The 16,131-nt window shown below is 38.7% G+C and overlaps 4 protein-coding genes across 6 annotated transcripts; 1 reads left to right on the top strand and 3 right to left on the bottom strand.

Annotated features, from left to right (window-relative positions):
* Positions 1 to 297: 297 nt before the first annotated feature.
* LOC140773280 (desmethyl-deoxy-podophyllotoxin synthase-like) lies at positions 298 to 857 on the top strand. The gene is made up of 2 exons (XM_073115756.1): positions 298 to 729; positions 837 to 857. Exons 1-2 carry the CDS (start codon positions 298 to 300, stop codon positions 855 to 857), a joined length of 453 nt encoding a protein of 150 aa, XP_072971857.1.
* Positions 858 to 1,674: 817 nt separating this feature from the next.
* Positions 1,675 to 5,278, bottom strand: LOC140773281 (magnesium dechelatase SGRL, chloroplastic-like). The gene is given in 6 exon segments (XM_073115757.1): positions 1,675 to 1,808; positions 1,907 to 2,053; positions 2,330 to 2,497; positions 2,728 to 2,833; positions 2,835 to 2,908; positions 5,228 to 5,278. Coding segments are annotated over 6 exon segments (615 nt in total). The 3' UTR covers positions 1,675 to 1,739.
* Positions 4,648 to 9,933, bottom strand: LOC140774479 (proteinaceous RNase P 1, chloroplastic/mitochondrial-like). 3 transcript variants are annotated; one of them, XM_073117488.1, is made up of 7 exons: positions 8,697 to 9,933; positions 7,919 to 8,008; positions 7,607 to 7,788; positions 6,934 to 7,054; positions 6,362 to 6,430; positions 5,679 to 5,815; positions 4,648 to 5,531 (listed from the first exon to the last, which is right to left on the bottom strand). In XM_073117488.1, coding segments are annotated over exons 1-7 (1,752 nt in total). In that variant the 5' UTR covers positions 9,849 to 9,933; the 3' UTR covers positions 4,648 to 5,530. The 3 variants fall into 3 exon arrangements, with proteins under 3 accessions (XP_072973589.1, XP_072973590.1, XP_072973588.1); XM_073117489.1 differs by having other exon boundaries at positions 4,649 to 5,372; XM_073117487.1 differs by lacking the exon at positions 4,648 to 5,531 and having other exon boundaries at positions 5,542 to 5,815.
* Positions 9,934 to 10,386: 453 nt separating this feature from the next.
* On the bottom strand, positions 10,387 to 15,996 carry LOC140774884 (probable methyltransferase PMT24). Its single transcript, XM_073118059.1, has 9 exons — positions 15,746 to 15,996; positions 13,947 to 15,015; positions 13,698 to 13,847; positions 12,879 to 13,149; positions 12,684 to 12,794; positions 11,888 to 12,062; positions 11,530 to 11,802; positions 10,853 to 11,047; positions 10,387 to 10,769 (listed from the first exon to the last, which is right to left on the bottom strand). The coding sequence occupies exons 2-9, from the start codon at positions 14,979 to 14,981 to the stop codon at positions 10,553 to 10,555; spliced, it is 2,427 nt and encodes an 808-aa protein (XP_072974160.1). The 5' UTR covers positions 14,982 to 15,015; positions 15,746 to 15,996; the 3' UTR covers positions 10,387 to 10,552.
* Positions 15,997 to 16,131: the final 135 nt, after the last annotated feature.

Consider the following 16,131-nt stretch of genomic DNA (forward strand, 5'->3'; position numbering starts at 1 on the left):
CATAAGCCAGAAACAAATTCAATATATGATACAATTATTACCAGTAGCCTTGTTGTTCGAAGAATTTTATTAGAAAAAATAAAATAAAATATATATGTATATATTATTGTTTAAATTTTGAAGAAAAGAAAAGATAAATACTATATGTATATATTTAATCATGACAGAATATGTCTTTTGGTGGGACGGATACCTCTTATATAACTTTAGAGTGGGCAATGGCAGAGCTTGTGAAAGATCAAGAAGTCATGAAGAAACTACAAGAGGAAGTAAGAAGAATAGTCAATAAAAAAAAGGATGGTTAAAGAGGAGGATTTAATTGAAATGAGCTATCTAAGAGCTGTTATAAAGGAAACTTTACGTTTACATTCCGCTGCTCCCCTCTCGGTCCCAAGGGAATCCGTGGAAGATTGCCAAATTGAAAGGTATCTAATACCTAAGGGAACAAGAGTTATCATTAATGCATGGGCTATCAACAGAGATCCAAAGTTTTGGGAAGCAGTAGAAGAGTTCCATCCTGAAAGGTTCATAGGGAATTCTGTAGATTACAAAGGAAATAACTTCCAATTCATAACATTTGGAGCTGGGAGGAGGATTTGCCCTGTATTAGGTTTTGCAATCTCCACGGTGGAGCTCATGTTGGCTAATCTAGTGTACCATTTTGATTGGGAGTTGCCTCGTGGTGTGATGCAGGAGATGAACATGGCAAAGAATTTTGGACTTATATGGGTATGAAGGAAAATTTATACCTTGTTCCAAAATCATTTGGATAAACATGAATATTGAAGATGGTCATGTTCTATGTTATTGCTATTTTGTTTTCTTCGGTAACATAGGCAATGTTCAATGGAATATAGTGTCATATGTAGACATGATCAAACGGCCCAGCGCGCTCGTGCCCGGCCCGGACCCGATTTAGGCCTGGCCTGGCCCGAGCTCGAAATACCCGCACAGGCTAGCCCTTTGCTCGCCTGACCTAGCCCGAAAGCCCGCCCATTTGGCCCGCAATTAGGCCCGCCCGTTCTACTACAGTGGCCCGCCTACAAATACTTTGCTTGTTCTGCTATAGTAATTTACTATTGCTACAGTAAAAATATTTTAGTATTGTACCGTTTTGCATTATTTTAAGCACACCTTTAAAAAAATTTAATTTATTTTAATTATTTTTTAAATGGAGGAATATAAATATTTTTTTTAAAAAATAAGCTAATAGTTAAAAAAGGATATTAATGAACTCAGGAAAGAGGAGCATCTACTTTTCTTCCTCCATTATTCTATAATGATATATCTGGAAGTTGGTTTGACATTGGCAAAGCAATTGACGGTTCTACAATGTGCTGGCTTATATGTCAAAGTAGAAATATGCAACATAACAACTGCCGCCGTACGCTTTAACGTTTTTGAAGTGCAAATGCAGTATGCCACAGATACCACCAGGAAATTTAGAACCTCTATTGGAACAAGAATATTGTGACAAAGAATCAATCATCGGTGTTTTTTATGCTTGCTCACGGAAGCAAGTCTTTGTATTTCATTTCTTAATGGCCGCATTGTGTTGCATGCATGACCAGAAAAATACAATTTCATTGCTAATCAATCTGAAGGATGAATTATCCAATCAAAGAATGGATAATAGCAACAATTTTATATTCTTCGAGGATTGCTTCGTGGATCAAATTTGTTGCAGATAATGAATTCAGAGAAGAAGGGTGACTAGGGCATGTAAGATTGTTTTAGGACTAGCCAACTTTCTGAGTGCTTTCTGTGATGGAGCATTGGAAACCATCGGATAGATCATCTAATGTTCTCTATTGGACAACAGTGGAAAAAGTTACCATGTAAGGCAGTAAAAACTCACAATGAGTAGCATCTACAGTGCTACTCCATTTTTGAGGGACTATCTCACCTGTGTAGCAATTTTGAGAGGACCCCAGCATTCTAAGCAGTTGTACTTCTTTGCTTTGGAATGGAAGTATACCCAGACCTTAGCTTCCATCAACTCAGGATGTTGGCTGAACAGAGCACCATCTCCATGGATGACAGCTTTGAGATCCTAGTAAAAATTAACAAGAAAATCAGTCATTTACCAATGTCACTATCTCCATCAGCACATCATCTTGTCTCAAAGGCTAAAGTATTATGCTAGAGACTGCAACAAAAACGATACAAAGGATCTTGATGTTTATGTAGCAAAAAATACTATTTAAAGAGCATTTTTCATTATATTAGTATTTGCTCTGTAAATGTCATTTCCCTAAGACAGATGACTGCTTGCTGGGCGAGTGAATGTGTGGCAAACAGGGAAGTTTAGGTTGAAGCATTAACTTACCAATGGTAGCTCCTTAAAGAAGATATGGTATCTAAATCCAGCAGCAATTTCCTGCAAGAGGTTGGCGCCACTTACATACCAATGAACATGCAAAGACATCTCTTCGTTCACCTTCTTCCACTCCGCGATAACATCATATTTTTGCAATGTGGTCTGCCGGTTCCGCAACTGTCATTACATAATGAAAATTGACATTGTTTGAAAGCATAATCCACTAGATATCAATGATGAGAATGCTTGAGTTACAGATGCCAGGTACAGGCACCAGACTTGTAGATCAGTCATGTTTGTGTTCCAACAAGCCAATGACTAACCAACTAAAATTAGTTCAATATGTTCGATCTGGACTGCTAGATATGAAGTAGGTCATAGAAGAACTCATTGATCATACTTCATACTTGCTCACTGCTGATACTGTTGGAAACAGCTAATGTCAGATTGGCTGTTAAGTCACAGTGTGTGAGAGAGTATGCTCTTGGAATGGTGCAGAAAAGGCTGTTTGTTTATCTCTTCTCCCATGAATTCTACCTTTAGCTTTGAAGCTTCAAATGTTGTTGGAGGACCCAATAGCCTAGCTGCCTGATAACAAACAGATAATGAGACCATACACTGGCACAAAAGTTTTCTTTAGGCAATGCTACTGTGAGACCTTAAAATTAATACAACTCAATCAACAATCATGTTTAGCTGCTTGACTAACAAAAGATTTATCCTTAACATCACTCAAAATTGACTTAGCTATTGGATAATTCCCTTCTAATCAAGAACCTAATGTGGCTAGTAAAAGGCTATGAAAGAAAGGAATGAGAATCTTTTTCTAAGTTTTGCAACAATTGAAAAACACAGTATGATGGTTTTATATGGAAGTAAAAATAGCTTAAAAGAACAAGCTTAATAATCTTATTAGGATAATATAATCCCAGTAAGATACTCCATAAGATTGCCAATTGCATAGTTCGACAAACAAGCCTGATATTTCTAATGAATAAAATGCTACACCCTAAAATATTCTGCTAAACTCTCTCAAGAAACATAATTAGATACTTTATTCAAATCATCCACATCTCCTCTCTGCATAAAAGTAGCATTTTCCCATATCTCCCTTTCCCCTGCCATCAATTTTAGATGGACAATTCTTCATCTTTCTAAAACACATCACACTGACCATCAGACAAAAGAAATTTTTACAATCTAAGCATCTCCATTGCTACATTGTGCCAGCAAAAACCTATCAACTCTGAAACAAAAAAGAAAGAAAAACAAATCCAAGTACTAGAGAATTATAGAAGCCTCTCATATCTGAGTTCATGAGCACAACGAACCTGCCCAGCGAAGTGGGTTTGCTACGCATCAAAGAAGAGGTGGTGGGCAATGAAGCATAGGTTGCAATAGAAGGCATTACGAGAGGCTATTGGAGGCCAATGTTGGTATGTCTCCTCATCCTTCCTCGCCTTCTCCAGTCTCCATGAGCTTTCAGGACAAAGCTATGACTTGGGTTATTTCAGAGACGTGGAGTGGTTTGGTGTGCAATGGTGAGAGATTGGGTTGATCCTCGAAGACTTGTGAGGCTGGTTTTATTCTCTTTTTCCTATTCCTTGTGGTCTGGGGACTGGGATACCTCTTTCTCTTCTCACACAACCTTTTGAGCTCTTCGCCGCTGCATGATGCTCAAAATCGAATGATTCGTTTATCTACTTTCGCTTGCAAGAAGAGTATGGTTTCTTGAGTTTCCTTTCTGGGATTCTATTAGTTGGTTACGCAGGGAGTCGGATAATATGGATAACCGTAGGTTAGCATCACCAATCTAAAATGGCAAGAAGGGACAAATCACCCCCAAGACTATGTTTTCATCTTTTAACTCAACTTTTTCTATTTTGCATATAAAATTTGTAGTAAAAACGTCACTTGCTACTTAATAAAAAGTTAAGCATTAAAAGAACTTAAAGACATGTTTATATATTTTAATAATTTTGATGACGAGATCATTTGGAGTAGGGAGATCACAGACATTTCTCTGCATGGCATACTATCTTAACATATGTTTAGATGTCATGAGTTGTTGCACTGATCGTTTCTATCGACTATTGATCAGCCTCTTCTTCCAACTCAAAGATAATAAAAGAAATTTATCAAAAGTGCAGTGACATTTTTATTTTATTATCATTCACACCTTAGCACATGGATATTAAAAATATCATGAGTTAATGTTATCTTAAGTCTTAACAACGGCTAATAGAATTACAAATGATAATTAACAAAGCTACTATTTTGGCCCGCTGTCTTTTTGGACAAAGAATATGGACTCTTTGGAAAAGCTAAAATGGCATTGTCTTTATAGAAGAAAAAATAAATAACAGATAAAATCTTTGAACCAATTCATCTGAAAAATAAGTCATAGCCCTCAAGCAGGCTAGGGGTCAAGGCAAAATGACAAGCTCCAGACTGTGACTCCATCAAGATAAATTCGTATGGCCTATTTTGCAAACAAGAAAGTAAATTAGAGCAGATTACTAGCCAGAAAATCAGATAACTGTCATTTTTTCTTGGGCGTTGTTCATATCATTACATCTGATCCACTTCATGTGAAGGTCGAAACCCTCATACTGGCTCAGCTGAAGAAGGTAAAGGAGCTAGGTCTAGCCAGGTTACTATTAAAGCTGACTTTCAAATTCTCATCAACATTTCGCGCCACTGGGCCTCATCCAGTGGCTGCTTAGGCATATTTTCTGATCTGTTATAATCATCTCTTGTTTTCACTCTATCTTGGCTTCCCACTGTTTTCGGAAAGCTAATAGTTCTGCTGATCGGTCAGCTACTCTGAGAAAGGGAACAAAGTTTTTCGTCGCTGTGGCTTGAGTCTGTCCCCATATCTTTACATAGATTCATGTATGGAGATACCTTCAATATCACCCCAAGTTTTTCGTCACTGTGGCTTGAGTCTGCCCCCATATCTTTACATAGATTCATGTAAGGAGATACCTTTGATATCACCCTTGATATATGAGGCCTTCTGCGCACTTTTTGAATTAATACATTGTCTTTTCTATATAAAAAAAAGAAGGAGCAGTCATTAGCCAACGCTAACAGTATTGCTTAGAAGAGAGAAAATCCTCAACAATCTCCTGCTTCAATACAAATCATATTTTACTGGAGAAGAACAACAAACAGTCACATCCCAGCTCCTTTTGGTATAAAAAAGCATCTGGAAGTAGTTTTATCAGAATTACAACCAAAATTCTAAGATGAAGTACCAACTAAAGAATCACAGTACAAGAATAATTATCTTAGTTCTAAACAAGGAACAAGTATGAGAAGACATGTTTGTCAAGGAAACAAAGAAAGGCATTACCAGCTCATTTGGCTTAATCTTCTACTAGATTGAGACAATTCTAGAGTAGTATTTCTGGTAGCACAAATCCACTTGCGAGGTGTTTCAATGTCATCACCCAAAATTGTTGGTATATGCCAGCTACCTCCTTCAGACTCCTGAATCCACCAACAATGAAGATGACAAATAGAATGCAGAAGGAAAAGTGGCAAGAAACAATCTATCAATATCTAAAAGCCAATTCCAACATTTAATCAAAGAAGCAAAGCTAGAGTTAACTTATTTGTCCATAGCAAAAGATTAAGCAAACAAGCAACAAATAGTCTAACTATTTAAATAAACCACCTCTTAGGCTGCAGAATCAAGTTGTACAAAAAGTTCAAAGATCATATATGGAATAATTGCATCCACTTCAAGTAACGGCTTATTGCGTTTGCATTAGATGAAGGACAAAGTTAGCAAATTAATGTGATAACTGGTAGACGGACATCACTGTCCTTTCATAGACAAGCCACATTTAGTAGCAAAAAATATTTGCCACACAGAGAACACCATTCTTCTTAAACTGATTTGACATTAATATGTGTGATTCATTTGAAGAGCTGCAGATCACACTTTATAGAAATAAGCAGTTCACTACTTGCATCAACCAACTATTTGTGTGAGAATAAATGATGATACATGAGAGGTTATAGATTTAGCACCTGTATAACAATGGAGTATGGTGGAGGCATATGGAAAGTCGGGCCCTTTTTGGAGAATGTTAGTCTCACCTGCAAAGAATGAAATGGGGCTGATACGTTGAATTTTAGAAAGTAGTCCGGATGGAAGCACAAGAACATAATCACAAGTTGCTTAAAAATTTAGAAACAGAGGTACTGATAACAAGTTTGTCGTCCTGAATAAGTGCAAAATAATTTAGAAACTTGAAAGCATTTTTGGTATTTTTCTATTGACTTTTCATAAGGCAGATAGTATATCATGAAGTGGATTGAGCATACTCGTCTAATGGTTGTGATATTCAGTATTATAATTGGAAGTCAGTAAAACAAGTGAACAACAAAAGCATATGGAATACAAACTTGACAGAAAACAGTAGAAAATGCAGCGTGAAAGATAACCATGGTTGACCAATACTTGAACAACTGTTAGATCCAGTGCTTAACATGGATTACAATGTTGCAATCAAAAAGTTCAGAAACAGAGAGATGTTGCAAATAGTAAATCCTGTACCATTATTTATTATGTTCAGGCCAGTTAATGAATAGAGACAGACCTGATGCTTCTCTTTCCATCTGGGGAAGAAGCTAGTTCCTAGTAATTGAAACAAGTGATCTCTCATCTCATCATTTGTCACAAGCAGTGAACGACAATTTACAGCTGCATACAACCAATACCTGAAATTTGCAGAGAAGAATGACATTAGCTTGACAAAATATCAGGTTAATGTCATAGTAACATCCTTGTCCTTAAACAAGTGGGCATGTGTTGTGACTATTGAACTCCTTTGAAAATAAGCATGTAGGAAAACTTTCACTGGACAGGAATCCATGCACTGTTGCTGGAAAGGTGCTTCCTTTTTCAATTTTGTGTTCAAAAATGCCTTAAACACCAAATCAGCCAGCTTCAACTTTAGAATCTTAGTTGCCTCACTGATTAAATTTGTCAAAACTAAATGGATTGAAACCAGGACTCTTATACAAGGATAGGAGAAAACACCTAGTACTTTCTTTCCTGTTATATACTGCTTGTTTTTCTTATCTATATCTGTTCAAATTCCTCTTATTTCTAATCTGAACGAGCACTGCTAAGCATAAAATGATTAAAGGACTTGTATAAGGGATATCATGAGAGTAATCACATCATACAACTGCATAGTCCTTTTGACTGCAAAGGTCAGCTGTAGATTCATCTCATAGCAGACAGATAATACATTTAGGAGAACTTACCAATCATCATTTGAACCAGGAGGGGTAGCATATAGTGCTCCAGACTTCCGCCAGCTTTCTATAAGCTTCCTATTGTCTGGAGTTTTTGCAGGGCCACCTTTTACACGACCACTATGCAAAATAATAAGTGGCAACTTTTTTGACTGGCTCATTTGACGCATTCCATTTACAACAGAATTTAGCTGCCAGAAATGTTCTATTATAGATAATCTAAACATCAACAATATCACCATAACTTAACCATATAAAACTTAATGGTGAGGACATTAGAAATTTAAGACATCAACTAAATTGCATGACAAATGCCCTCACCTGGGAAAAGCTGAAATTCCTTTGATTATAGAGGCCAACATTTGCAGCATCTATAACAGCATCAAATGGGCCATTACGATCAAGCCATTCCTATATTGAGTTCACCTTCTAAGTTAAATACTAATTATTTTATTGTACAAGGCATGCAAGTCATAGGAAACACTAACGAAATGGAAATTTTATGGCTATAATTCCAATCTGAAATTAGCCAGTAAAACGAAATCTATTAGTAGTACTTCAGCATCGTTATAAATCGATAAACAAGTAATATGCAAAGGAAACTTCAGCAATTAGTGAGTAATTGAGTGTACAAAAATATACTACGAAGATACAAACTTGGGCTTCAAGGTGTCTTTTGTCTATGCCTTGCCTTCCTACTTCTATTGTAGCAGATTTTGTGATAGAATTGATAACAGAACAGTATAAAAATAAATTTGATGGACTTCTTTTAACCCTATACATCACTCCTTGCAACCAATAAGAACAAAGAGATAATAACTTCTATAAGTAAATATAAAAAACATCCTTCAATACTCTTAATGAATAAGAAGTTAGTTCACACATAAACAATAGATACGAAATCAGCCAAACCATCTGACAGGATATGTGCCAACGACTACTTCTTGTTTAAGTTACATATCTAAGAAAGCCTCGCCCCTACCTAGTGTCATAACACTCGTTATGGAGAAGAGAAGAATTTTTTTTCTAAAAAGAAAGAGTATATACTGAAACTAACACTGATAATCAGCAAACTCCTTTGGGGTAACGGGAAGCAAACCTGAAAAACCAAGAAATCAGCTTTGACCTCTCTCTGGCAAGCCAAGGCTGAGAGGGACTTCGCAAAGTCCTTTGTCTCCAATGGATCAATATCTATACACACTAACTTCTCCCCACACCGCCGGCACGTACCATCCTCTTCCATCTCACTCCTTCCCACACTCCATTGCCCCTTTCCCAACCACCCCTGCCCGTGCCAACCGCCCCCACCTTTCACCACCCCTTCCTTCACCCTCCCCACATCCCACTCCTCCATCCCCACCTCCGCTGCTGCCTCAGACCCAAACCACCCTTCCACAACCTCTGCCGTCGAATCTGACACTTGTCTCACTATCCCCCTCATCCGGTGAAGGACCCGATACACATCATCCCCCCTCCCCTTACCAGCATTCACCCTAAGGAGCGCAGCCAACTCAGGCTCCTCGGGAACAACACCCGAGGCGGCCATGTGCGACTCCACCTCGTGGGCATTATTAAAATCGCCGGCATCACAGAATCCAAAGAGAGCCGGGCCATACGATCTAAGCTTCGGGGAGATGCCAGCCGCCGACATCTGCTTGATCAAGTCGAAGGCAAGGGCTGGGTCCCGCTTCAACGAGGCAAGGCGGGCGGCGCTGGTGAAGGTGGCCTCATTGGGCTCCACGGCGTCTGAGGTCATCTTGCGAAAGATCTCGAAGCCTCTTTCTACGCCGCTGCCATCCTCCGAGGAGGAGCAAAGGTAGAGGAGGACATTGTAGTGATGGAGGGAAAGGTTGACGGAGGTGGATACGGCAGCGTCGTAGAGACGGAGGGCTTCGGGGAGGTCCCCGCGCTTGGAGCACATGTCGAGGTCGCGGCGGAGGAGGCCCTCGGGAGACTCGCGCCAAGCCTTCCTCTTGGCCCTGATGGTAGAAGGAGGAGCGCTAGGATCAGGGTTAGGGCTTTGGGGGGTTAAGGTTTGGGTGGAGCGAGAGGAAGGAGAAGAAGGCATGGTGCGGCGGAAAGGTTTGGAGGAAGGATGTTTGGCGAAATGCCTGAGAGAGAGGAGAGGGTTGGTAGAGAGGCGGCGGCGTGCATAGTAGGAGTTGTAGTGAGGCGAGAAGAGGAAGAGGGATTTGGAGAAGAAGGAGGAGGTGGCGGCGCGGAAGAGGGAAGGGGAAAGAGCCAGTGGCATTGGTATCGCGGTTGCAGAGGTTGTTACAGTGAGGTGGATACTGGATAGGTAGGGATGCCTTTGTGTATAAAATAAGAGTAGAAGAGTAATTCTTTACATAGAATTTATTAAGTGCTCGATATGGTCGTTTTCGAGATAGTTTGAGCTCGACTCGGCTAGCTTGAATAGTAAAATGTGCTATAGCAAAGCTCGTTTGTAGCTTTGTTTCTAAATTGAATAACAATAATACTAACAGGAACAAATTATATACAAGGATATGAAAGCAGACTAGCTGAGATATCTAAATTTAATGGAAGAGTCTGATACAATCGCCGTTTAAATTGAGGATCACACAACCATATTTATTCTCCAAAGTGACAGAAAATTCTGAGACTTATTTGCAACATGGATTCGAATTACACCAGCAATTTCCCGGCTAAAAATGCTGCGACATTAGCAAGAATAATATATATCTGCTCGAAATCAAACATGACAATAATTACATTGAGGCTAAGAAATCGGCCATTTCAAGCGGAATCATTTATGCAGACTTCAAAAATGGATGAAATTTTCATTAATTAAGAATACAGTTCTACAATAATCTTGTAACCAGAAGGCTTTTCCTTCTCTCAAACACAAGGCAGGAGTACAACAACATGAATAGTACATCAATATGAAGTACCGGCAAAAATTATCTAATCTACCTCTATTGATGAAACTGAAAATTACATGCTTGCCTCCACCTCTTTCGGACGCCATGTTGTCTTCTGGACACATAGCAAGCCCTCATTGTCCTTTGAGTAGGTCATGCGAACCTCCCACTGCATAGATTTTGCCATGTTCTCTATTTCGCTTGTCGTCTCAACAGTGTCTCTTATGATCAGCTTGCCTTCTGGTCTCAATATTCGATCCATCTCCACAAAAACTGGCAGTAATTTGCACCTATATAGATATATCACCAAATTTTACATGTCAAGGTAACTAACAAGTGGCTAGGGATGTAAAAAACCATATATAAAGCTGACCTCTTTTTGAGCTTAGTAAATAGATGGTCTGCATGCAGAAGATCATATGTTCTTGGATAAGTGCTGAATGACTCACACCAATCGTGATACATTCCAAACAGCCCACGCTCATAGATAATGGGAAGTGTATCTGGTGAATCAATTGACACAACATTCATTACCCACACTTTCATGTCTCGCAAAGCTGCAGCAAAACTGCAAAAGGCATTGGAAAAGTGATGTTGTGAGCCTTAAAATTCTTTTAAGCAGAAAAGGATGGGACAAGAAAATGGAACTTCACATTCGCTAACAGCCTAAGTAATTAACATATTTAAAAAATGTTGAACAATTTAAAAAATTTGTCACCTAAGTATCATACATGCATATCATAATACAAGAAAATGCAGCATGTTGTCTGCAATAATTGAGAAATAATGTGACTCTGGAAGAGATGAAAGTATGACAGGATGAAAATCGGAACAACAAATATGGAGAACATTCTTCCACTTGCTATTATTCAGCAAAATGGATTACCGTAATAATCCTCAGAATCAAATCATATTTATTTTTTCACAAAATTTGATTATTTGCAGAGGTTAAACAATGAAAAAAGAAGTAGCAGTAAAATTTTAATAGAAACTGAAGTAACTAAGAAATAACCTTATAGATCAATGAGAATACAAGTGCTATTTGCTTACCCCCCATATGCAGATCTCATGTCCATGACATTCCTGACTTTAGACCAGTCTATTCCCATGCCGTTTACATATGATTTGGATATGATCCGTTTCCAATGTTCATAGTCTGCCACAAAATCTTCTGAGGCAGGCTTTCCATAAACTCCAACTTGTGAGCTATTTATCCAGTAAGGTGTTGTCTCCAGCCTTAGTGGCCACTGCTCTGGCCATTGTGAACCACGAATAGCAGGATCTACAGGCACTTTGTGAATACATGCTTGCAAGGGAATGCTCCTGTAATGAGGAACAAGCATAAATAATTAGGCAAATGATGATGATAAATCAGGATAAAATGTAGCCTAGTGAGTGGTAGACATACCAGGCTGCATTTGGATCATCAGATTCTTGGCAGAGTGGCGGGTTTTCTTCTGTTCGCTTCTCATAACATTTATTGTCAGTTGGTTTTCTGTAGATTGCCAGACCCACCTCGTTGAACTTATCATTCGTTTTGTTCACCATTTTCCAGCACATTGACTTTGTTAGGGCAGACATAGCTGGTGAATTTCCAAAATGAATACAACTTAGATGTGGAGTTGATTTTGCATTCCCAATCAACATGCAGTTAAAAAGTGGCAAAATAGTGACAATCCAAGATCAAGCAATTTATGACAATGATAAAGGGCCAGATATGTGATGTTTATGGCTTAGTACAGAAAATTTCAAGCTTTGGAAACTAAAAGCTGGTAGCAATAAGATTTCAACAATCACTACCAGTTGATGCCATTATTTTCAATTGGGAATTCCTTATTGCATTTCATTATAAAATGATATCCAGCAACAAATATCACAAAAAAAGCAGCTCTAAGGGAAAAATTCACTAGTTACTCCTCGAAGAATGAACTCATTGTTCAATCAGTATTAGAGTTATTATTAACAAAAGGCATTTACCTTGCCTTCTTTGGAACCTGCATTGGCAAGAGTCTCGTATATTGGTATATCAATGCAACTTGAAATATCTAGTTGCAAATAATACTCTCTCTAACCAATATAGACATACATATATATGTATGTGTGTGTGTGTGCTTTTGTGCATGTGTTATAATATGTATACATAGAAAAAAAATTTCGCCTTTATTAAAAGTTTAAAACCAACCAGAGGGGTAAATGAATACTACCATTCCAGATCTCGACATCTTCTGGGAGCTTCTGATATACAGGGGTGGCAGACCACACAAAGTAGCCACCAGGACGTAGTAAGCGATTCAGCTCCAACAAAAGCAAACCACCTGCCAATCAACACTTATGAGAAACTGAAGCAACTACGCAGGGGAAAAAAATGGAAATGGAGAGAAAAGCATAATTTCATGCACCTTCAATATGCCATGGAACCCTACAACGAGCGCAATGGACTATATCAAAGACCCCACTAGGGAAGGGAAGCCTCTTGGTACCCATGACAGCTGATATAGCTGGAATTCCTCTCTCAAGAGCAAATTGTACTTGGGCTTCATGCTCATCTTTGGGTGCAAATGACATTGTAAGCACATCTCTGTCAAAAAGGTAGCCTCCAAAACTGGCAACTCCACAGCCAACATCTAAAACAACGCGACTTCTTTTTCCCCATGCTATATCAGAATGTGACTGCAGTAAGAGGGAGCACAAATTTCAACCCACAGAACATATGCTGACTGTATATAATTCTGTTGAGAGATGATATCATCTGTTATCAAGAAACTAACTTTATAGGCATATGCAAAATGAAACTAGCATCATTTAAGATAACCACTGCACTGATTCTCCTATCATTTTGCAGAATTAGTTGATAAACACAAGGAAAAAGATCTATGCAGGTAAGTAATCATGTAAAAGTTCAATGCTGAGCCAAGTTTACATCAAGTTCTATTCTTAAATCAAAATAAAATAAAATGAGAATGAAAGCATGAAGGTCAATGACGTAAAAATCCCTCAAAAGAACAGAAAGAAAGATGTATCTGCATAGCAGATCCAGCAAGAATACTCAAAAGAACCTGTTGCAAACACTTCAATCACTATAGCTAGGAAGATAATATGATAACAAATAACAATAGAATGATAGATAGTTGACATTGTGCAACAACAGATCTACGCAAGTGAAAATTTCCATTACACAACAAAAAGAAAATATAGCAAAGGAAGGGAGAGAAGTAAACCCTCTGAATAAAATCTATGTAGTGCAATGCACCATGCTTGAACTGAGTCCCGCCCCCAGGAAAAGTAAGGTACTCCCCAGAAACTTTGACCCAATTCTGGTGCCCCTTGACCACCGCAAGCTTAGTATGAGGGACATTATAGTACCATATCTGCAGTAGAGATGTAAAAACTGAGATGCAGAATAAAACTGAAGTAAACAAAAGTAGATGCTTAATGTATAATACATACAAAAGAGGCAACCTGTATACCTTATCCCTGCTATTCGGCCACTCTATAGGACGTTTATATCCATCTGGAAGTCGAACAAGGCAGGTGGGGGGCTCCTCAGGGCAATGTCTCTCACGATGTTCGTAATGTTTAGTACTATGAAGCTTCTTGATGGCTTTCTCATTGTCAAGACAAGGTATATAATCTGGGCCAGCTGTAACATTACAAAGTTGCCAACTGTAAACATGCTGGCTCCCCAACGAGGATGCTTGCTTTTCCTTCTCACTCTTTGATTCTGCATCTTGAGTAGACCATGCCCCATTTTGGGTACGAACCTCATTTAGAAGTTCTGACTGGGCCCCATCAGGAAACACCTCTTTTGTTTTCGAGCCTGGTTCTTTGTCTTCAATATGTTCGACCTTATCTCCCACCTGTTCTTCACCTTTCTCATCCTGTCTTGTTTCACCATCTGACGGCTCCTCTTGCTTCGACTTCTTGCCGCCAGATTGTTGCTCTTCATCAGTTTCAGTTCCTTCGGAATTCTCTCCTGAGTTATTCTCATCATCTTTCTTTTCACCTTTCTCAGACTCACCACTCTCAGTTTTAGCATCTCCCCCTTCTTTAACTGTCTCTTCTCCTTCACTGTCCCCATTTGCATCATTGAAAGCCTGAGTTTTATCCTCCGTGTCATCCTTATTTTCCTCATTCCCTTTCAAAAGAGACTCTTCTTGGGTCTTCCCTCCCAACTTCTCAGTATTCTCTAGCAAATTCTGATCCACTGATGTCTCTGTGTTAGATTCATCTGGAATATTGTTTCCACTACTGTTGGTATCTCCCTCTTTAATGAAATCTTCAGTTACATCCCCCGATTTGTCCTCAGAATTCTGAGAACCAGTTTCAGTAACTGAATTTTTTGTCGTACTTGGAGAAGACATCTCTACAGGGACCACAGTCGTGGATGTCACCATCCATACCCCAACCAAGCAAAGAGCAACAAATACAACAATCGTTGTAGTTGAGCAGTATGATGAAGATGTCCTCCTGCCATCCATTCGAGTGCTTTTACCAAATGCCATTTTCTTACATGTAACAGCCCCCTGAATAAATAACCTACAGAGCCAAACAAAAGAAGGACATGATCAATCTCTAATGCAAATGAAATTAAAATAATTTACAAAAAAAAAAAAGTTGAGATCTTCATTGAAGCTGATTAGATCTGCTAAACTTACTGCACCAAAGTTAATTTGAAGTCTTTTAAACCAAATTGCTACATTTTCTTTTCCAGTGCAGCTTCAAAAGAAAGCCTGATGACCATCATAAAAATAATCCATTCCTACCTCATAACATAACCAACATAGTGAAGAATCTGCAATTCCTATCAGAACAAAATTCCTAATATAACCAAATTATAACTGTGATAAGGAGACCTCATTATTGACAATTAAACTCTCAGATCTAATCATCTTCAGCTTATTACCAACGGATTAGAGTATATATATATATATATGTTTTGCTGTTTTCTTCTGTATTCTCGAATAAGTCCTCAATACTATTAATCTATTAAGCATATATCATCAAGGCTTCAAAGTCCAAAACATGAGAATTATTGTCAGATCTACGCCCTTGGTGCCGATTCCCGATTTTAGTTTACATAATCATATAAACAAGAAGATATGGAGACAAACTAAAGATTAACTGAAGCTAGATCCAAAAAAAAACAGCATTAAGCAAAGCGACTGGGAAAAATAGCAAAATGAGATATGCGTGCTCCACCAAAAACAAAAATCACAAAGAAATGTCGAGTAACGAACGGTGCAAGCCTAGAGTCGTAGATCCGCACCTTCTCTAGCTGGAAACCCACTTCGGATCTCGCGAAGGATGGTAGAGCGAGGGGTTTCGAGGGTTTCACTACACTTGGAGGAGAATCTCGAGCAGCATATAAGCGGGAGAGGGGAGATCTAAAACGTACAATTCTAGACTGTAGTATTAAATCAATTAGCAAAAAGATAAACTAGCGATTACAATAATAAATTAAAAAAATTAGAGCTTCTTTTTCCCACCAATGGCGCGGAAAGAAGAGGGAAGAGGAAGTGACTGATGAGAGACAACGGGAGACCACTAATCCATCCGGTTTTATAGGGAGGGGGTCTCTTGAGTTAATCTGTACCGCCAAAGAAGCATTATTAAGGTCCAGAGATTGAGTGCGCGTGCGACTTCAGCGATCGG

This window comes from Typha angustifolia, chromosome 13 (genome assembly GCF_048772165.1).
Source record: "Typha angustifolia cultivar Huaian chromosome 13, ASM4877216v1, whole genome shotgun sequence".
Classification (NCBI taxonomy): Eukaryota; Viridiplantae; Streptophyta; class Magnoliopsida; order Poales; family Typhaceae; genus Typha; species Typha angustifolia.